This window comes from Acipenser ruthenus, chromosome 13, assembly GCF_902713425.1.
Source record: "Acipenser ruthenus chromosome 13, fAciRut3.2 maternal haplotype, whole genome shotgun sequence".
Classification (NCBI taxonomy): Eukaryota; Metazoa; Chordata; class Actinopteri; order Acipenseriformes; family Acipenseridae; genus Acipenser; species Acipenser ruthenus.
In genome coordinates, this window is record NC_081201.1 from 39,124,930 (window position 1) to 39,148,796 (window position 23,867).

At 39.7% G+C, this 23,867-nt stretch overlaps 1 protein-coding gene across 21 annotated transcripts in view; it reads right to left on the reverse strand.

Moving 5' to 3' along the window:
- Positions 1-23,867, reverse strand: part of LOC117417652 (actin-binding LIM protein 1-like) — an 84,808-nt gene that overhangs the window by 15,421 nt on the left and 45,520 nt on the right. For 9 of the 21 annotated variants that reach the window (XM_058985370.1, XM_058985373.1, XM_058985380.1 and 6 more), the window contains exons 7-16: positions 11,502-11,589; positions 11,081-11,139; positions 10,323-10,412; positions 7,255-7,299; positions 5,439-5,516; positions 2,948-3,100; positions 2,495-2,539; positions 2,013-2,057; positions 748-783; positions 279-408 (exon numbers count right to left, since the gene is read on the reverse strand). In XM_058985370.1, the coding sequence (XP_058841353.1) occupies positions 279-408; positions 748-783; positions 2,013-2,057; positions 2,495-2,539; positions 2,948-3,100; positions 5,439-5,516; positions 7,255-7,299; positions 10,323-10,412; positions 11,081-11,139; positions 11,502-11,589 (769 nt within the window). The remainder of the gene's footprint in view (positions 1-278; positions 409-747; positions 784-2,012; positions 2,058-2,494; positions 2,540-2,947; positions 3,101-5,438; positions 5,517-7,254; positions 7,300-10,322; positions 10,413-11,080; positions 11,140-11,501; positions 11,590-23,867) is intronic. The other 12 variants (XM_058985385.1, XM_034029828.3, XM_058985384.1 and 9 more) reach the window with 5 other exon arrangements.

The window sequence follows — 23,867 nt, forward strand, 5'->3', positions numbered from 1 at the left end:
TAAACGTTATCTCTTTTAAAAACAGCACCAATAGTATTGCAACTTTCAAAATGGTATTTATATTGAACGCTTCCCAAAAGCTTTTTTCTGTCTTTGTTTCAAGGCCTTTGAAGAAATAATATCTGCCAGGAAGGACATTAGCACACTAAAAAACTTTAATACAGGCACAAGACTGTAAAACAATTACAAACGACAAACACCAGTCATGGAATTGTATTTGGTATGAATGACCGAAGCCCACACACTGTATTCCAATACGGAGGCCTGCATGCACTCACCAGGTCTGTGAAAGTGCTGGGGGGAGCGGGGCAAGGTGGGTGTGTAGTTGTGACGGCTGTAGATCGGAGAGCTGATTGATCCTTGACTCGTGGATCTGTGGATCATTCGCTCCCGCATGTCATGGTAACCCTGAGATTACCAGAAAGGAAGAACGTTTTACCAACAGTATTATTCTTAAAACCGGAGTTTGAATATATATATATATATATATATATATATATATATATATATATATATATATAACAGTGGGGGCAGACACTGCTTTGGATAGCAAATGGGCCAAAGATTATTACAAACAATTGCAAGACATTTCTTCATCAGATATTACTGTGTGGCCTTCACCACACAGCTGATGTTGGCACAGCATACAGCTGATAGGTGAGGTCCTAGCAGCCATTTCCTGGAAATCCATTGTCTGCATCATTGTTCTCTATTCTAGTATTATTGCACTTTGCTTCTGTTACTCACTTCTGCGGATGGTGTAGGGGACAGCGTCCTTGGAGACTGAAAGAAAAAAAAATATTAAATAGTCTGTTTCCTCATGACAAAACCAGTTAATCATTCAGGTCACCATATTACATTTTACAGGATTGTTTTTTTTTAACTATTTCTTTTATAATTTAGCTTTTTTTTTTAATCAATCAAACAATCAATCAATCTTTATTTTATAGAGCACCTTTCATAGCAGACCACCATCAGAAAGTACTTTACAAGATGCAGTAACAACAAGAAAATTCATAATACTTTAAATACAGAGAAATGCATAATACATGATATACAAGAAAAAAAGAAAAAAAGCATAACACATTAAATTAATATGTTTTGTTTTAAGGAAAAAACAAAACATATTAATTTAAAGGGAATGATCTCATTATTATACAGTACAGCACAGTTGCATCCCATCAAAGGAAGAGGAAAGCTGAGTAAGGGTTTAAGATGGAAAGACGTTAGTTGGAATAACATTAGCCCACAGCGCAGTGAAAACCCCTGTCTAGTGAATATGGCTTTCTAGATTACAACCAGCTGAGCCTCTAAATCATTGAAGAATACACTGAGAATATGGCTTTATCAGAATACTATATATGCAGCTTGGGTGTTTTACCACAATACACAGCGCAAGTGTAAGGAACTGGATAGAGAGTAAGAATTTAGGACAATAGTAACTATAGCAACTGCCAAGACGGCCAGGTTTCTGAAATATATAGCTTTGTTTTTTTAACAATGCGTTTATATCTGCAACAGGAATACCTTGACTACCAAGTGGTTTCAGCGATTATATACGCCCACAAGCCTGCCAAATGTTTTTTTTTGTTGGACTTTCAGTATTTAGTAACTGACAGCAGGTGGCACTCTTGCAAAATGCAGCTTTTCACTAGAAGGCAGCTCGTAACAAGTTTATCATGACACAGCCATGCCAGTTGATCCACGTGTGCTAGATTGTCTGGAAGAAAGAACCTGGCATGCCGATATTACTAATTAATAAGTCAAGAAAGACGCAAAATGCAAGGAAGTGCTTTTTTCACTTTTATTCTTGCTTTTGCCACCACCTCCTGTAAACTTCATCTTAAATCCTGCCATTCCAGCACATGATGCGTTTCTTACCATCCCATCACCACTGTTAGTGATATAAGCTTTTAGTACGTTCACCAGCTCCTTTACTACAGAACCCAGAGCAATTCCAGAACAACAAGTTTGGTTATGAGTTTCAGTATTCATGCTTGTTGCTGACTTACTGTTTCACTGCACCTAGGTGAGCTGTCGCTACTAGGACTCTGGGGCTGTCAACGAAAGTGGAGTTGTGATGATTAGAGAGTGACGATGACATCGGAAGTAAAGTGTAGAAGCGGGTTTTCGAGAATTGTTTGATTAAGTGCTCATTGGAAAGAAGGACTGCTAGGACGTGGAACAGAACACATCCTTGTCAATCTGAATTGCATTTAAGGGTTAGTTTGAAACAGATTAATGACGTAAATAAATGTGCCATTTAATATAAATGATATACATTTTGATCGCATGAGTCGTGTCATCTAGAATGGGAGACAACACTCACATCGTATTACTTGCAGGGATTCCTAGTTCATAGAATAAAATATAGCACGAATTAAATCAAAAGTGTTCCTCTAGAAATGAGTTTTAATTGACTGTAGTCAGACGCATGCAGAACACTACAGAGTTAGTTGATTATATTTGTTCTCAGAGCACAGAACCAACTTACTCGTTCTTCCGGCATGGGTGATCTGTCATGTTTAGGGGGCTGAGGCTGTCAATAAAAGATGTATCTTTTATTAAGCACAAGCTTAATTTAACATGCACTCTTACTAACTAATTCATTAGGCGTATGGTGTTACATCCACCTGAATACATGTAAAGAGCTCTGCCACCCAGGTGAAATATAAAATATGAACCAGGCGTCAGAGTCCAAGGTTTTCAGAAGTCATCCTCACAGGCTGCACCTGGTGATATCAGGGCACATGTAAGAGTCACATGTTACTGTACTTACCTGTGGACTCTGCATATCAATGAATCAACTTTGAAGTAGTACATTACACATAGTATGCTGGGAGAACTCCATGCAAATCCCAGGCTGTGTTATCTGTATCATTGGGAGGATCAAAGAAATGCCAGGAAATCAGCTGTGCAAAAAAAGAGCTGGCAAAAGGTGAATTACCTCTCCCAGACTCTGCCTTTCCTGGCTCTCCTCGGTGATTGAGTAAAAGGGTTCATAGGTAATCAAATCTGGGCGCTCAATGTCATAAATTGCCTTGACTTTGGGGATTGCAGCTAAGTCCTTATAATCAAGGATCTCATTGTCTACTTTTGCCTGGGGAGACATACAGAGAGGAAGTAAGTTACAAGGAAAATGTATCTTTGAAACACACACACAAACTGGAGCTATTCATGAAGGTAATATACACTGTGAGGAGCAAGCATGTGGCCCTTATTAATACAGTGCTCTGAATTCCCTGTAGAGAATTAGTGACGGGTCCATACACAGTAAAATATAGTGCATGTACAGTACACTTTACCATCAACAACCAGAAATCGACTGAAAACTAATCACACGAATCATGTACTGTATACTTGTATACATTGATGCATGCTTCCGTAAACTTAAAGAATAATTTTTCACCGCAAGGGGTTGTCCAAGAGTGCTGATGAATACACAAAGAGAATATGAAGTATTTCATGAGCTAAAGCACCTGCTTACAGGTATAGCGCTAAACCGGCCAACAGACGTCAGCATCTGACATATTTCATAAGCTAAGATAGACTCACTTTGGTCAAAGCAGAGTACAAACTGCTCCTTTCAGTGTATTTCCTTCATGAAAACCATGTAATGTAGGGAACGTGGAAGCCTTGTTAATAAAACACATTGCAGGCACTGCTCTCTGCTCACACCGGAATGGACTTCAGAGGTCTGGGATCCTCGGAATATACAGTAGTACAGTAGCACATTTATTACAACATCTCAAGATTTGCCATGTCCATCATTTATATACCTACCTGCATGAAAACATCTGAATGTGAGAATTTCTATTTTCAGTCAGTAATCAGTGATAGAGAAACAATAGGCACTTGGGTAAAAAAATGTTAGACCACTTTGTGCTTTAATCAGGCATCTTAAACCACTTCTAAAAAGTCGCATGCACCTTACCGTTTGTGGCTAAGTGTTCCTTTTCTCTTACTATTTTAAATGAATTGCAGGTGTGGACTATTAAAGTCATCATTTAAATTTGACAATCACTTATTTGCCTATTTGGACAGTTTTCTAAGATTTTCAGTACAGTGGTTTGATTTCATATGCACAACAAATCAAAACTACAGAAGCACTGGGGTGTTGTAATAAATGTGCGCACTGCTGTATAATGACAAGGTAATCTGCAGAGTTTACAGTCTAGATGCCCAAGGAGATGATGGCTGTCTTGGAAGACTTTGGCATGCATGATAGTGCTCTGAAAGACTCGGCGCGCCTATCTGATCTGCAGGTTCCACAGACTGTACCAATTCAGAGCCATGGCCCATGTGGATGCCGGCAATGTAATGTCAAACAAGCATCCTCAAAAAGAACACCAAAATGGTCACTTTTTAAAAGAACCATTACAATTAAGCTTGTGTGGTATTGAATACAATAAGGCTTCTTTGAGGTATTTTGCTGTTGGGCTCTAGTAAGCAGTACACTGGTATTGATGCATGAAGCAAAGACTGCATTAAAAAACATAGGAACTCGTTAATGGAATCTGCTGCCTGCCTTTTTTTTAATTAATGAATGAACTTATTATCATGTATTTCTTAGCAGACGCCCTTATCCAGGGCGACTTACAATTGTTACAAGATATCACATTATTTTTTCATACAATTACCCATTTATACAGTTGGTTTTTTTACGGGAGCAATCTAGGTAAAGTTTCTTGCTCAAGGATACAGCAGCAGTGTCCTCCAGCTGGGATTGAACCCACGACCCTCCGGTCAAGAGTCCAAAGCCCTAACCACTACACCACACTGCTGCCTTAGTTCAAGTTTGAAGAGTGGCTGCTTTCCTTTGTTAGAAATGCTTTGCTTCGTTTCATTGAACAGTGTAACAGCTTAGGCTTTAAAATCATTTAAAGATTCAATCTACACAGGCTAGTGGATCAGTCTGTTTGACATGTATCACATTTCAAAGCACTCCTCATCTGCATTGCAAAGAAACTGAACTGCATACTAGGCATAAGCAATAACGATGTCCTTTGCTGTCTAATACAGGTACATTACATAGTATGAAGTATTTTTATATGTAATTCTGTTCTTGAAGGTCCTGCAGATCAGGTGTTCAAATAACAGTGCTTCTTTTTATTTCGGGGAGGGGAGGGGGAGGTGCAATGCTCAGCAGCCCTGCAGGAGAATGGAATGTATGATGCAGTGAGTGCGTGACAGGTTTCTAATCCCATTGGACAACAGGGGCAGGTGTTCAGGGAGGAGCAACACTGAGGCGTATTTCACTATGTACATTAGCAGAGTGGGGATTCCAGCACATTTATAACATTAAAACGCTCAGTTTTCTTTTAGCTGTTTCAGTAGCTTTGCTGTTCAGTTTGCTTTTTGTTTTCACTCAATTCCAGATGCATGAACCCAGAAAAAAAAGAAAGTTATCCGAACAAGGTAACGAAAACAGCACTCACATAGATGGTGTGGCCCGGTGAGCCAGGTATACTTGAACCAGGTCTGGAAGAAATACTTTCGGAGGATGATCTTGTGGGCTGCAATAGAGGATACATTGGTTAAAACAGCATGTCTTTTCTCATTCTAGGCCTGAAATGAGCAGAAGCAGAATTGACTGTCTCAAATCTACATGGAAGCAGGGCTGTGGAATGCAACCGCCCCAATGTTCCGTTTGTGGACTCACACACATGCATACAGGATCTAGTAGCAGATGCAATATGGTCTTGTCTTCAGTACTTCAAGGAAATGCTTTTCCTAGCTGTTGAGGAACAAATGAGTCATTTTATCGTAAAAGAAATTCCAAGACGAACAGTGGAAACCTTATCGGACTGGTGTAAATGACGGTCTATTAAAATACTGTGTTATATACATTTAAAAAATGCCTGCCTACGCTATACTGCTGAAACTGAATTGTATCATGATTTTCAAGTTTAAGCTAGCACATGTTTCTGTACAAAAGAAATGGAGATAAGAAATCTGGTTTGAAGGGGCAGAGCAACAGTTTTAGCACCACCATTGTATTTTATATATATATATATATATATATATATATATATAAAACAAATAGAACATTAGAGCACCAGAGCTGTACATCAGATTACTAATCACATGACACACAGCAATGAAAATGGTCTTGAGGTTCAATGGATGATGAACCATTTCAACAGCTATAGCTCTTCTTATTCCTGTGAATAGAAGCACGTAAAACTTCACCTTAAAGGTTGCAGGCGCAAGCAGCTATTATACAACACTGCCACAGACATACCTGTGCCCTATGTAAAGAAATGGAGCTGTGCGTTTAGTACAGCGCTGCGAAAGCTTGGGTGGCCATGCACACCCTTTAGTATGAGTTCAATGTGTTTCACTGCTGTGTTGTTTTGAAGGCAGTCTGCAGTACCCTGGCTATAGCTGTTCAAAGCACAGGCACGTCACTGATACAAAACAGATGTGGGCGCGGTGCTCATGAAGAACCCTGTGCAAATTAAAATTCTCAAACTTATACTTAATGGTGCTGACTGAGCAAAACAATCAAAGGGAGGGCAGCAGTGTGGAGTAGTGGTTAGGGCTCCGGACTCTTGACCGGAGAGTTGTGGGTTTAATCTCAGGTAGGGGACACTGCTGCTGTACCCTTGAGCAAGGCACTTTACCTAGATTGCTCCAGTATAAAAACCCAACTGTATAAATGGGGAATTGTATGTAAAAATAATATGATATCTTGTAACAATTGTAAGTCGCCCTGGATAAATAAGTAATAATAATATCCTTGTACTCTGCTGAAAAGCACACTATCTGCATGTTATATCTTCTCAGATCATACCTGCACACCTGTCTTTGGTACACAGATCACTCATTTTAGTGATTATGTAACACCCAGGACTCAGCAAAGTGGATAATGCATTACATTATTCCTTTAAACATAATCTAATGATATTTCTGATACAGAGCCATTATATTCTTTTAATAAATCGTTTAGCTGCCAGGCATACACTGGACACTAATGCATGCACAACTGGGCGGCTCCTCTCTGTAGAACTGTTTCTACGTTTTAGAAAATGGAAGGTAGCCCATTCTTCAAGATGTAATACAGGCCACCAGCTTGGTGGATCCAGATCTTGCAAGCCGTGGCTCAGCTCAGAGGGGGTGCAGATGCACATGGGCTTCAATGAGAACAAAGGGAATGGTGAGCTGCAGGCTGACCCCTGCAAGGGTGTTGCAGTAACCCTGCTTGTGGAACACACACAACGATGTCATCACACAGCCAAGCTCATACAGTACCTGCCTTTCTGTTTTGTTGATGCTCATTATTGAAGGAGGTAACAGCTGTGGAGGAAGGAACATTTTTCATTTTGCATCACAGATGACAGAACAGCAGCTCCATGGTATATCCCCTGTCTTTATTGATCACTGTTTCTGTTCTTTACGGGTCTAGCTCCCACCCATGGTGCAGCACAGTGCACACAACAGCCTGCGAGTCATTCAGAATCATCACTTTCAAAAGCACTCGGGTCTGTACCAACCAACAGGTGTCTTCATTTTTGAAGCCAGTCTTTGAACCATGTTGTGAATATTATTAAATTAAAACCAAGTGCACTCACTCGGCTTCTACCTGTATATCCTACTAGGGTTCTAACATAACCCTCTATATATTGCAAGTATGTAAATGCAATAATTTAGTTTCAATGAAATCCATGATAATACAACTACTTCAGATTTCAGCCTGCTGTTCTATTCTATTAGGTGCTGTCAACATCATTTTAAAAAAGCAAGTGATTTCAAATGGCATAGAATTTTCTTTTTTTTTTGATTTCCCTAGCTATTCTATGGCATTTGCGAGATGTCTCTATGGATCTGGGTTCTGGTGCTTTAGCAGTGAGCAATTATCATTGTTTTCTCTAAACCTGCCTTTATCTGTCTGTCAGCTTTATTTGTTAGTGTGGTGGGACATTCCATTCAAATCATCTGTCAATCATATGTCAGCCCTACCCACTCACCACAATAGACAGAGAGAGTAGGTGGGGCGGGTCACATTGTCATACAGCATGCTTTGAATGGAATGAGGACAGCTGTTCCGTCCCAGGAATTGGGGTTTTACAGACAAGCTCAAAGCAAGCTCAAAGGCAGATGAAGGCATATTTAGAGAAAAATGGTACACACAATATTGAAGGTACAGAAAGCAGAACCACTCTGAGTTATTGCAAACACCATAACATTGTAAGGGAAGGAAAAAACAACACATGAAAACTGCTTGGCCCTTAAAATAAAAATAAAAAAACACACCATACTGGACCTTTACACCTCAGACCCACCTGTCCAGCCAGGCTGACATGAACAGTAATATATTACAGCCACAGGCACCTTGACACGCCATATGTGTGTGGGAACTAGACAACACAAGCTCAGGGACACGGACAGACTTGCAAGCTGTGAGGCATTCCAACACTGTGCTAGTGTGGCTTTCTGTTTCTCTTCTGAAAAGTCTCAGCATTCATTTTTAACAACATTATTCTTATTGTGGTAGAGGGTTATCGTTAGATATACCACTGTGGGTCACACAATAAACGACAGAAACAAGGTGCTCTGAAAGTTAGTTCTGCACTTCACAATACCGGTGGGTTAGTTAACAGATCCACGCCACAGCTGCTACTGGAACAGCCTGCTAATGTTACACAGTGGCATAACCAAACATGAAGAGGCACAACAGAGGAGTCTGGTATAGTCAGGTATACATGTAAGAAGGAGTAAGGTGATTCAGGTATACATGTAAGAAGGAGTAAGGCGATTCAGGTATACATGTAAGAAGGAGTAAGGTGATTCAGGTATACATGTAAGAAGGAGTAAGGTGATTCAGGTATACATGTAAGAAGGAGTAAGGTGATTCAGGTATACATGTAAGAAGGAGTAAGGTGATTCAGGTATACATGTAAGAAGGAGTAAGGCGATTCAGGTATACATGTAAGAAGGAGTAAGGTGATTCAGGTACACATGTAAGAAGGAGTAAGGTGATTCAGGTATACATGTAAGAAGGAGTAAGGTGATTCAGGTATACATGTAAGAAGGAGTAAGGTGATTCAGGTATACATGTAAGAAGGAGTAAGGTGATTCAGGTATACATGTAAGAAGGAGTAAGGTGATTCAGGTACACATGTAAGAAGGAGTAAGGTGATTCAGGTATACATGTAAGAAGGAGTAAGGTGATTCAGGTATACATGTAAGAAGGAGTAAGGTGATTCAGGTATACATGTAAGAAGGAGTAAGGTGATTCAGGTATACATGTAAGAAGGAGTAAGGTGATTCAGGTATACATGTAAGAAGGAGTAAGGTGATTCAGGTATACATGTAAGAAGGAGTAAGGTGATTCAGGTATACATGTAAGAAGGAGTAAGGCGATTCAGGTATACATGTAAGAAGGAGTAAGGTGATTCAGGTATACATGTAAGAAGGAGTAAGGTGATTCAGTTTTGAATGCTGGTGTGTTATATGGATTATGCACCTAGATCATTTTCTTACAGTGAACTGAAGCATTTGATGACAAAGATGAGTTAACTCACGGAGGAGCAACGACACATTATTTTTCAGTATTAAAAAGCTGTCATAAAGAGTTTGTTTTAGCAATCATTAGCTGTCACTTTATACTGTATCAAATGATTGGTTTCCATAGGGATTGTGGGTGCTGAAAAAAACTAGCTTTATTGGACTTCAAGTCAATAATATGCACATAATTGATTGAAGTATTCCCGTCGTTCACTTGTAAAGACTAGTGCTATTGAAAATGCTTCAAGAGAGATTTTTATTGGAGGCAATGCTGCCAAAACATTTAAGACCCCTGTATGAATCCTAGTCAGGTTATTTCAAACATTGCTTTAACCCCTAACCCTCAAGAGAATAATTAAAAACCGCACTTTGAGTGTACAGTATATCCACCCTACTTCTCTCTTACTATTGTCTCTGGTGTTTTTAACTCCAAATTGTTGCTAGTGATTTTTTCTGAGAGGAAAAACACTAATTATAATTCTAAATGAATATGAAACACCTTAAGACTACCCCCCCCCCCCCCCCAAATCAATCCAATGTTGCAAGCTGTTTATTTCTGGTGTGATAACTTAACTGGATGCATTGTTCCTGCAGCTGTGAGAACTTGGCCCTCAATGTTCTGTTGCCGTTCCTGTAGTGCACTATACAGCCACACTCTCCCTACTGTGAGAACAGTTTAAAATGATGTGTGTGCAGCTGGTGATGGCAACAATGGCAACGATACAGCAAATCTCTGCTCCTCGGACAAAGTGATCAAGCAGGAATGGAATTGGTTAAGGCAGGTATAACACCAGTAGCATTCAACAGCAAACCTCTGTAGACTGTGGTCTGCGCAGCATCAGACTTTTGCGATTAAAGGACCCAGAGGAGGGGCGCTGTGTGCTTTGATGCTGTCCTGATATCTAAGAAGAAACACCATATTGACCACAAATGCAATAAATACTCCTTGACCACATATCGTGCTTACATGAGATTACTTCTGATGGGACAAAGACGCTGTTTGAAATACAAATGCATTCATAAACAAGGCAAACATAGATAATCATCTATGTCTTCTAAGGTCTCTCTTTATTCAATTTCCTGTATATATTAGCCTCTGACCTCCTAACCCCATCCCGTTAGTATTGAGTTCTAAACCTGAGACGGGCTGTGGGATTCTTAACCTGCCCTCCACAAAGTTTCCACTGTTCTTCAATACCCACTCTCTGCTAGTTTGGGGTATTGACTAATGCAGCATCACAGAAATTAACATATGCCCCTGCAAATAACTAACATGGAGCATTATGCAAGTGCCATTATGCAAGTGTTCATTTTCCTTGTATTCTGTAACTCTACCTCTGATTAGTCAATGCATGTAAAACAATGATAAATGGTCTGAATAAAGTCAATTCAGAATGCATAATACAATACAAAGACATTCACAAAGAGAGTGGGAAAACATTTTAGTTCATGTTGACATACTGACTTCTTTGGTTTCTGAAACATTCGTGGGGAACACAATAGTTATATAACTCAAAACAACACATTCGTAATCCATTGAGAAGTGTCTTTATCAGTGCTCTTATCTTACCCTGTGCTTTTCTTCAGCTCTGCTTGAATTCTTACAATCTGGATGCCAAACAGTTGAACCTTAAAAAAAAAAAAAAGAATATTATCACCTAAAAATATATTAATGTCTGTGAACAGCTCTGTAGAATCATTCTGACACAACATTTTGACACAACATTTGTCAAACATGGAGTTCATTTCTCTAAACCTAAGACCATCTTCTGCTGAATTTCAAACTGAGAAATATGGTCCAGCCAGTTTCTCTAATGGAGTTCCCATTCTACAGCATAATTTACTTTCACCAACCTACAGCATGCCCTGACCTGAACACCAAAACATACCATGAGTTTTCTGTGAGACATGTGCAGGAGATTGTGATTGAACTAGGTGACAATGTTGACATTCATTTCTGTGAGCTGGTAACACAGAAGCTCTGCTCTTACCTTGCAGGTACATTTCCTCTCCTTCTGTAAACATTTGATTGCACCTGCTGCATCGTGCACAGCTGGGGTGATAGTGTTTGTCTCCTGCCTGCAAAATGAAAGCACTCAATCAGTAATCTTGTTCCTATTAATAACACCCCAGGATAGAATCAAAGTGCTATCCTGCTCTCACCACACCAGCAAGCTACAGTATGTTTCTACCTCTGTTAACAGACCCTTGGTTAAACTACTGTAGCTGCTGTGTCTCTGTAGTTTTCTTCCATGCTGTGGAGTACAGTGTGAGAGTTAACCCAAGGTACTAAAGAATAGCTCTTTCAAGTGACACTTAAATCATTACAGTAAACTTCTCTTCTGCAGCAACTCATCCAAATGCTGTTATTTCACATACTACAGTGAGTTCCACATTGCAGCTTAAAAGAAGCTTACAGAAGAGGCAGCTCTGTGTAAAGTAACAAACCCACTTTCCACTATCGTACCTTCCGAACATCAGAAACTCAGAGATGGAGCCAACATGAACCCCTCCTATGAAAGACTTCTCATATATAGTATTCTTTCTTTCAATGAACCCCAATAATAAAAAACCCAGTCACAAAGGTTGCTTTTACCATCACTGGGGACTTCCTTTATGGGAAGTCCTGCAGGATTATCTTGCTACAGTTCTCAGCAATGACTACAAGACTCTGTCACTCTGCAATTCGAGTGAGCCATGCCTTCAGAGGGCAGTGATGACAGGTGCCTTTTATTGCCCTGTTTTCCCTTAAGCATATTCCTCTGGTGGGAGAGAACCATAGGCTGATCAGGGACTTCTGTCTCACAATACCAACGCTGTGTTAATGAACTGAAAGGGCAGGTGTGCTTGCTCTGCTCCGTTGGGAATTAAATGTTCTACTGCGGACTATCATGTTTCATATAGAAGAAAAATACAATCTACAGAGGGTATACCTTTAACTTGATGCTGTCTCCAATTTCATGTTTGACCTCAGCAAACCACAGCTGCCATGGAAAAAGCTGACAGGTCCAGTCTCTATCTGCATTTCCATCTAGATATCTGAATGACCTTTCTTCTGCAAGTGTGTGGATCTACCTGGTCATCTTTCTTTCAGGTAAGTTCACCATAATCAAACAGGCTCTTTAAGACAGCAAAGTTTGAATGTAAAATATACAGTATATTGAATGAATAAATGCAGGTTAATTTGACCTCAGATGGATATGGTCATGAAAAACATTTTCTGCACAGATTTTCCTCCCTCATAGTTTTCTCTGTTATGATTAATGTAACATGACCCACAGTAAGAAAGAATTAATCAAATCCCTTTCCAATCTCTACTTAGGAATCCACTTGCGCTCCAATGGAACAGGAATACTATGTAAAAAAAATAACCAGCAACATACTGTAATTAACAGTGGCCTATTGAGGACAGGGAGCAAAATAAATTACCTTACCTCGACATAACAATATCTAAAATATATTTGATGGATTTTTAGAATTACCACAATTTGCTGTCAGATACATTGATTTATTTAGCAATGACTTTGGAAAATGAATTTACCATACTGCAACAATTTCTTAGGTAACATGCCTCAACATGCTTGCCCTTACTCATAACCCTAGCCCATACTGTCAGCCTACAGCAAGTGTACTCAAGTTCAACCAATTCTAGACCACCTCCTCATTTACTAGGGCTCTCTACCCACACAGTCCGCAAGCAGGCAGGTGTTCCCAGGATGTCTCTTTGCTGCTTGCTGCACTGTGCTGACCCTTCACACAGGTGCTGCCCTCGCTCACATCGCTCCAAATCTGATGGCGAGGAAACAGTGACATCATCCTCTCTTTGTGAGTGCAGATCTATTTAATCTGTTGAAGACTCCTTTTCGAAACACGAAAGGTGTCTTTGCGCCAACATGGCTGGGTCTAAAGCAAAGGCTGAAAGAAGTATTAGAGCAACAAAGTTCGTTTTGTTTGTGTGTTCACTGCTTAATTTCACTACAATCACCCAACTTAGTTTTGACTTGAAATGAGAACCTCGCAACCTTTGCTGCCTTCACTTCCGGGGACAGGAAAAGAGGTACAAAAAACACTGGGCCAGTTAGACAAGCGCACCAGGTTTAACCAGAGGCTATAGCTGCTCCAGTCCCACCTCTCATTGAGGTATCCAGTATGTGAACAAAAAAAAACAATCATGTTTACAACTGTAGTCAATAAAGTACTGTATACAGTACATGCAAGCTAATCATGTAGAGACAGTACATGCAACCTAATCATGTAGAGACAAGCTTTGGAGAAGGAGCAGTGTGGAACACAAGCGTGACTCATGAAAAGTGTCTTTGCTCCGTCGTAAGCCACACCAGGTGAATGCAATCGAGAGTAGAGTGCAGGATAAACATCTGCCAAACGCTCCAGTAACACAGGTCTGGTGTGTTTTGCCAGAAAAAGACTAGAGGGTTAAAATGCTACAATCTCAGAAACCCATGGTAATGCTGCAAATGCAAAAGACTACAGTGTTAAAATGCTCTATTTTTACAAGGATGCTATGCCAAAGAATGTATTTAAAAAATCTGGCATCAATTTAAATCATGTTGTGTTATGAATAAAATTGTGCAAAGAATGTCTCTGTGGACCCGTACAAACAAGCCCTTTTTTAATTCTGTTATTCATGGTTTAAATAGTAAAGTGTAATCCAGAGAAAAATGTTATTTTGATGGTACTAAAGCCATTTAATCTACTCGGTGACACTGCTGTCGTGTTTTCTGAGTGAATGCCATTGAGCAAGCTTTGAATTCCAGTATTGAACACAAGGGCAGCAAAGACATGACCCTGAGGTCTCCAGCATTGCCTTAACAGCTGATGCTGCTCAGCTGAAATGAACAGCGATGATCCTGTTCAAACATATATAAAAAACACTGGCACTAAACCAAACTATGGACCCTCAGTCTAAACAGGAAACAGTCCGGCTCGCCTCACATCTTATTGTATTCCACTGCTTCACTAGCGCTGTCATCAGTTCACCAATGGGCACTGAAGGGATCGTTTCCATCTGTTCACCACCAGTTACAGAAATGACAAAATAAAAGAAAAAGAAAAACATGCCCCACCTTAGAAGCTATTTCACCAAAGAATGCTAAATAGTTCTGAATTTGTCACAGTAATTGTAATGCATTATCTTTAATTTTCCGCTTTTCTGATCTCAAATGTATATCTGGCAAAGACTGACCAAAAAAGCTAAAAATGAAACAGTCTCCTCCTGTCTCCAGTGTAGTGGATATACAGTAACTTCAACTTGACAAGAAAATGTAATCAAATATTTATTTCTTCTGGGGCTGTGATTGCATGGCCTGATTTCCTCTGTCATGCATTGAGGTCAGAGAGAGATGACAAAACTGCACTTTAATTTTAGTAGCTTATGAAGCTCAAAACTAATCACCTTTAAAATACAAACACATCAGGATTGGCTTACAGAGCTGAATTATTACAGGCTACGCATGGGAATTAATTTAAAGACTGAAGCAAACGCTTTGAAAGTATTTCCCTTGGACAGATGGGTTGGAAAATGAGATTCTCATCAGTGCTGGATCATTTTTAAAGTAGCTAGGGAGTTTGTAGGCAACTGTTCAAATAAAATCTGCAATAGACAAAGCAAATAATGCGATTTTAATCATATTCCTATGCAACCATATCAATACTAGATTAAGGAAAAGAAAATCTGTTTTTTCAACTTAAACCCGCAGTATAATCAAATATGACCAACAGAAACAGTTTTCTGATTGCTTTTCAGACTACAAAGGTCAAAATTATGTAGGAATACTCAAATGGTCTCAAACAAATACACGATTAAAGTAGCATAATATTAGGCATGACAGCTACCTTGACTCTAAACTGTATTATAATCTGACAGCTCGGCAATGTCATCTGGCACTAAAAATAGAAAATAGACTCTTAAAGAGTGACTTAGTATGGCCATGAGAGCACCATTATCTTAAGTATCGTAACTAGAGACACTTAATGTAAAGTGTTACCCATGAGTTTAGATGTTAAAACTTACTGGATATTTAAAAATATGAATTTCACTACGGTGCAGAGCTGGCTCAGGTGTTGTGGAGTCAATAAATAAATGAGTCATTCATGAACACTCTCTGGTACCGCATTGTGCTCCAAGACCAGTATTCCCTCCTGCCTTATCCCACTTCTGTTTAAACAATAGAATTATACACACACATTGGGTAAGTGTCAAAAATCAAACAGCAGAAGATTCCATCACCATAATTTAACAATGACGCAATACTATAATGGTTACTTTATATTGTCCAGATGTGACCATAGCTGCTTTTCCTAGTTCTAATCTATCTGTAAACAAAATAAATCAGTTCCTTACTGGGGTGGCGCTCTGAACTAGAGTTTTCCAATGATGTATAACAATCTCTCAGAATGCTAAATGTCATTGAAGTAACAGCATGGGCATGAGCATCGATTAAGGTGGACTGTCTATTGCAAAGCCATGTTCAATTCTCTAAAGTAGCCTACTTCCATTTAGAATGCATACAGTACTTCTGAGAATCACTAGGGCCAACACTAGAATGACAGATTTAAGATCACATATAAGAAAAAAAAAAACACTTTAATGTTGTTACAAGTAACGTTTTCTTATTTACAAATGCCATTTAAGTAAACATGTAGGAAAGACAGTGCAACCTGCTAGCCCCCTCAGATCTGCATGCCTGGGGCTCCAAGGCACCCACTTTCTGAAAGCAAGGTCTACTAAACACAGCGCAACCTGCTAGCCCCCTCAGATCTGCATGCCTGGGGCTCCAAGGCACCCACTTTCTGAAAGCATGGTCTACTAAACACAGTGCAACCTGCTAGCCCCCTCAGATCTGCAAGCCTGGGGCTCCAAGGCACCCACTGTCTGAAAGCAAGGTCTACTAAACACAGAGCAACCTGCTAGCCCCCTCAGATCTGAAAGCCTGGGGCTCCAAGGCACCCACTTTCTGAAAGCAAGGTCTACTAAACACAGAGCAATCTGCTAGCCTCACTTAGATCTGCAAGCCTGGGGCTCCATGGCACCCACTTTCAGTATTTCTGATCTTTGTATCACTGAGATGAACACAATAGGCCCTATTTATACAGCTTACAAAGTTATTCATAGAATGGTTAATTAATAGGCATTATACACGTGTATACTGTGCCTACTCAGCTACAAAAACAATGTATAACGATGAAAGACTTTTTCAGATGCTAATAACCCCAAGAGGCACCAGTGTGTACTGACACACAGAGTGAACGATTCAGCAACAGCTGGTGCAGACGCTTCTAGCGGCTAGGCCAGTTACAGCTATCTCTGGATTATCCCTTCTGAACTAAATGAAGTAAAATGAGTCTGAATAATTGGGTCTTGCACTTTGGTGAAAGTCTATAACATACAAGTACTGTATCAGACCCGTCAGACTTTTCTTTCAGTGGTGTTGTTGGTGGATATAAAGTTAGTAAGGGAACTAAATATATATACTCACTGTGCTGCGTACATTTTACGTTTCAAAATGGTTCAGTCATATGTTTCCCATACAAGGTATGCAGGTGATGTAACTATAGAACTACAGCACTGTTGAGGGCCCCAGTAACTTCTTTATGTGTAGCCATTTCTACATCAAAGCCTTTGCAAGAGGTGTCAATGGCAGCTTCCATGATACAATCTGCATAAGCATGTCATGAAATATATGCAAAGACGATGTGCACATGTGCTTCTGGAAACCATGAAGAGACAATGAAATATATGCAAAGAAGATGTGCACGTGTGCTTCTGGAAACCATGAAGAGACAATGAACAATTAAAACGAAATGTCAGAAGATAAACTACCAAATGAAGAGATAAAATGAACTCCTTCTCACCACACTCTTTACACATCAGCTGGCGGATGAAAATTGAGGGATGAGTACAATTTTATCTTCACAGTTTTGCCCATTTGCATTACAAATTTCAGCCGATATTCATCATGGCCCTTACCCTGCTTCATCTCTAATGTCTCAGTTTACTCAGAATGAAGGGTATCTGAGGCAGAAGTAAGTATATGGAATGTATACACGATTAAAGTACAAAAGACACCTTTTATTTACTTTTTAATTGATATCTCTAATCCGTAACTATTAAACACTCAATAGTGCTGAATTCAAAAATACAAAAAGAAACTCACATTCAATGACATACGACTACAAGTATTTTTGAAGACATTGGAAAGGATATTTGTCATTGAATTGGAGTTTATTTTAGAAATGTCTTGATTGATATCTCAATAGCAATGGGAAAACGAGTCAGTAGCTTCTCAATCTCCAGCTGGGAATTCGCTGTCCTCTCTATAATATTAATGAAACATGTAATTTTAACAAAGCTCTTATGTAGGAGTGCACTTGGTATTTAACAGTGTTTGGTGCAACATGAGTGTAGCCATTACAGCTTCCAGAAGTGTTTCACTGTTTACATTCCCTAATACACCACCTAATCCAACATGAGCGTTCTAAAACCACTCCAACCACTACACTCTCTTATGTCTCCATCTGCCTCATAAAACAAATATCAAACTGCCTACTGGCAAAAAGTATTTCTGAAAACCACTACCCACACCAGGAGGACTCCATTAGTGCCCACACCAGGAGGACTCCATCAGTGCCCACACCAGGAGGACTCCATCAGTGCATACAAAAGGAATAGCTAGCAACACATTCACTTTTCTGTCTCTCACACAAACTAAGTAGAACCAGATGTTTCCTGTACTCTCAGTGGGATTAACAAACATCAAAATTCAACATCAACATTGTGCTGCCAAGATGTTCAAGAAACCCTTACACCCAGCCAGTCCTACCAATAGAGCACCAGCCTTCCTAACACCCTGCTGTACGACAGTTTAAAGTTAAGATGTTTCATTACCTCCAGCCATGTATGGTAAAGCGGGGCAATGGGAGAAAACATCAGACTGTCAAATAATGGCCTGGTGCCAACATGAGTAGTTACCATGGAAACTCATTCTATTGGGTGTACACTTCCCTCAGGCAGCAAGAGAGGGATAACAGCCATATATCTAAATAAAGAGCAATCAGTTCTACATGGGATTAAAAGGGATTTTGTGAGTCTATAAACATGTTGCACATATAAGCCCAGTGGACAGAGCTCTTGCTGTTTTGCAAGCCTTTCTGAGTCATATTAAATAAATGATGCTTTTTGTTGGCTTGCATTGCAGTCGAGGGGAGTGCACAGGTTGAAACCACTGAAACACAGCATCTCCCAAGTGGTGACTATGTGCAGCTGGGGCTGATGCAACGTGATTCAACTTAAGGATCCTCTCATGTGATTTTCAGCGTGCCTTGTTTATTAAGCCAAGAATGATATTACATTACTGAGTGTTTTTTGGACTGACCTCTTTCATGGTAACTCGAAAGTGACTTTGTGAATAGCTTGCCCTTGAGGAGGCTGTGTTGTCCAGTGGTTAAAGAAAAGGGGCTTGTAACCAGGAGGTCCCTGGTTCAAATCCCGGCTCAGCCACTGACTCATTGTGTTGCCCTGAGCAAGTCACTTGACCTCCTTGTGCTCCGTCTTTTGGGTGAGACATAGTTGTAAGTGACTCTGCAGCTGATGCATAGATCCCTAGTCTCTGTAAGTCGCCTTGGATAAAGGCGTCTGCTTAATAAACAAATAATAATAATAAAAGTAAGTAGCTGGGTTCCAAAAAATATAACGTTCCACATCCCCACGTGTTGCTGCAACTCTTTAAATACCGTACCTGTCATTTCTCTTTTGATTGTTAACATCCTGACAACTTTTTACACTTATAACTTTAAAGACTGTTCGAAGCCCTTTTCAAAATCAGAGTTGAAGGACACGCGTGTTTAAAGAAGTCTTTTCCAGTAGTGTGCTGTTGAACTGCAGTAAGAGGGAAAAACAACACAGACATTGCTTACAGTGTAATAGCGCTGTGTTTGAAACAACAACAGTATCTGAGGCAATAAAATATGTTTCATAACTGTAGTTTGAATCAAACTGTAACCAAGGTCAGAATATTTTTTTCTGCGACAGGCTTACTGGCACACAATAAGGTTTTAGCCCCGGCTCGCTTTCTGAAAGGAAAGTCTATTAAACACAGAGCAATCTGCCAGCCCCCTGAGATCTGCAAGCCTGGGGCTCCATGGCTTACACTTCTTTCTTTAAGGAAGGTCTACTAAACACACAATGGGCCCTATTTCAGTCAGCACAATCTTGCATTACATAATCACCTTTATAAGAATGGAAAGTCTTATATGTATCAAAAACATAGAATAGGAAATCTGTGCGACGTGTTCTTCCAGGTAAAAAAAATATGTTAGGCAGAGGAGTGTTGTGTATTCCCCCCATGGACGAGGCTGGGAGTGTGGTGGTGGTGGTTGGGGAGTGTGGTGGTGGTGGTTGGGGAGGAGGTGGGGGTGGTTGGGGAGTGTGGTGGTGGTGGTTGGGGAGTGTGGTGGTGGTGGTTGGGGAGGAGGTGGTAATTTGAAAGCACAGCAAGACTGAGTTTGCGAAATAAGTTTATATAGCTATAGATGATAAGAACTTGCAGGTAATAGGTTGGTAGATTAACCAATTAAAGAACTAGGCACTTGTACTATAGATTTCCTGCCTGAAAACCTTGTAAGCTGTATATTATAAAACTTATTCACAGAATGGTTAATTAAATAACTGGGTTTGGTTTTAACAAGGCTTGAGAACCTTTTTTTTACCTGCAATTACAGGCAACATGCCTGGGCAATATCTTAGTAACATTTTTGTAGTCCAGAAGACAGGTTCTGTAAGTTTCCCACACACATTCAGACACTGCAGTTAGTTCGTACCTGTGCTTGTAATCTCTATTATCACCACAAAAGAACGCCTTGCACCACTCCCTCTCAGTGGAGCTAGATTGCATACCTTCCAATTAGGCTGTGCTGTACTGTTGGGAGATCCATTACCAAGGTGGATAATGCATTGCAAAGCACTGCACAGTACAGAACAGCCCTATTAAACCGTGCAAATACAGTATTGCGTTAATGACATTCTAAGCAATCTTTGGAGCTCTGGCTGAGTGTGTTTATAAACAGATGAAATGTGGGGACAGCTCACACTATGCAAGTGTGATTCACTCCTGCTTTTTACTGAGAATATCCTGTGAATCTCAGTCTTTGAAATGATACAATGGTGCTGTATTGCCACAGAGCAGCTTATAGAAATAATGGCAGTTATGCTCACAGTATTTTAAAATCACCTTGTTATTTCTGAAAATGCTTGTACTGCTACGAGCACAGCAACCATCAATCCTCCCCTCTGTTTGAATGGCGGTTGACTAATGTTTCTGTTAGCTCATCTGCCTGTTGGATAAACTCAGTGTTTCATTTTACACAGCCACACAGTAAAATCTCAAGACAGCCACAAAAATAATATTAATAATATACACTCCTTGTTTGTAACTTGTGCTACGTACAAATCTAGCATATTTATATATATATTAAAAAAAGGCCTTGTATAATGTATTTTAGGTTTTGCACATATTTGTGTTCTCGGTTACATTATTTTTGGCACAGCTTAGCATAAAGCTCATTGCAGAAATATTTCCTTATCACACAGAAAACAGTTTAATATTTAAAAACTACAAAAACCTATGATTGTGCTTAAGTGTACAATAGTATATTTCGTAGTAAGATAGTAGCTGTACATTTGTAGGACCCTTTTTTAGTCCTGTAAAATATAAACTATAAGCAATTTATTTGAAACAAATTGCAGGATGCCAAATAAACTGCTGTGAGTATTTTTTAAAAAGCGACAATTGCTGAATACAGAACTGTTTGAGCTATGTAGTCGCATCCATACAGAACCACACATATAAAAACCTTGATAATGCCTTACCTTATTCCAGGCTTGGAGGGCTTCAACTCTTTTCAGTGACTAATGAGACAAGCTGAGCGTCTGCAAATCCATTTCACTCCCAGAAAACCCGCCTCAACCTGTCCCACCCCACACAGCCAGAGCACTCTCTACCCTGCCTTCACTGCCAAGCCTTCTTCCTTTCAGCAGAATAAAAGTAAAACACTGCCTTGCAAACCAGTAATAAAAGGGCTCTCCCACCTAGTCAGGATTAACATGTTGCAGTCCCCACCAGACTAGTCCACTGTTAAAATGAAGGGGGTGTTCAAGCACGCTAATGTTTCTGTTGTACTGTAGAAATGGAATGACATCTTAAAGGCAGGGAAGTAAAAATATGCACAAACGCATTATGATTCTTTATGGTGATACTGATAACAGTGTGCAAGCATTTTCTAGAGTCAACATAAAGACTGTTACTGTAACAGAAAGCGCATATATTAACATTGAGTTTGGATAATTTAAAATGAATAGTCACAAATCTAAGCACTGTAGGAATGACACTTGGGGGTCTGTATTAAAGTAAGGCATGGTATCATTAAAGCACTTCTTCATGGTGAGCAAGGAATGCTCTAATGTATTAAATATAAGGACTCACAACTCGCTTGGTTAGGCATCAGGAAACACAGCTGTGTTAAAACACTGATAAAATACAGATCTTTTCCATGTACATATAGAGTACTAGATACTATCACACTTGCATCATCATTTTCACTTGCATGCATCACTTGAGACTGAACAGTAAGATTCCTGTTCTTGACTGCATCAATCACAGCCTTCATGATTTGAAATGTGGAAACAGTTGAATGATGCAAATCAATGTCGGGAGATACGAATGCTGAAAAAAGGGGAGTATTTTTATTTTTTTGCTGCCCCATGTTATTGTATGTTATTTTACTAACCAGTAGCTCAGCTCATCCTTACATGTACTATTTGCAGTATTGCTGCAGCAACAAACAGATCATGTTGAGCAGTACGATCATTGCAATACTATTTTGACAGACTGATGTCACCTGTTTGGAACCCCAGAACACTCTGCAGCATTATATAGTATACTGTGTTTGTCCATATCAAGTGCACTGCATACCGTGTAGGAGGCTCCCAGGTAGGGGTGTGCAGGGTGCTGTGATGTAACCAATGAGGTCAAATCTTATTGAATGTAAACAAAAAACAAATTATTTATATTTATTTATATTTATATATATATATATATATATATATATATATATATATATATATATATATATATATATATATATATATATATATATATATATATCAGTCAGTACAGTGTACAGTAGCTGATAACCTGTGCAATGTTTCTATAAACAAGTACGGTGCCCATCATGAAACCATTACATGTGTCTTCTACATTTCCAGTGATTGCTGCTCCTCATCCCTAGCTGCCATCTGTTTGGCATTTGCATCTCCTAGCATGCCAAGTTACTGCTGTTTCCCCAGGCCTCCAGCTTGCAGACGTGACTGCGATATTGCTTTCTAGAGTATTCAGTGCCTAACACGATCGCTTCCTGTTTAGCTTGTTTAAAGGAAGCCCCTCTGTTGAACTGGCAGGGGCTACAGTTAACTTTCCACTGAGTCTTTACCATAGGCTCCAGCCCTGCCAGAGGGGCAAGGTGCTGCCTGGGCAATGCATTGATTAAGCAATGTATACATGATCTGATCGACCGAGACACGAGAACAAAAGTCTTTCTACTGCTGCTTATAAAAGGTCTGTCTTACAAGAGTATGACCCTACCTCATCATTAAACATGTATTGTAATGCGTTACACGCATATGATTATGAACTAAGCTCTGCTTTGCAGTGACACAATATCACAAATACAGTCCTTTTTTTGACTTGGCTTCAATGGAGATAAATGCACCTGGCAGACAGAACCCATTATCGGAGTATAAAAAATGATACCACCTAATGCATAAAAACAAAAAATCTCACTCCTCAGGTAGAGATGGCAGGGGACTAGGATGTGCAAGCTGGGATGATAAACAGACGGCAGATTCCACTGTTTCCAATGTAACACAACCCCTCCCCCAGAGTGCCTTCACAAGCAGTGACCGAGACTGTCATCACTGTCAACATTCCAACAAAAACAAAAGACATCTTTAAACTCTCTCACACACACACACGTGCAGAGGAAGCAAACCCATTTCCTAGAGGTTTCTCGGCAGTTTAACTTAATCACAGGTTCCCAAAGGATGCTATTTGTTTATTTTCAAACATGAACTCATTTAATACAACTGCAAAGTATACATGTTTTTGCACAGTGCAGGATATTCTTGACAATTCCTAAATCCTCACTTTATGACATTAACAAGCCAAGGAGTGTACTCTTTTCACCGTTTCAGTTTTCACTTTTCTTCTGCTGCCACAAACACTTGTACTGTAAGTGTATTTATTGTGGTGGAACTGATATCAGAATATAAATTGTCAACTTGAACA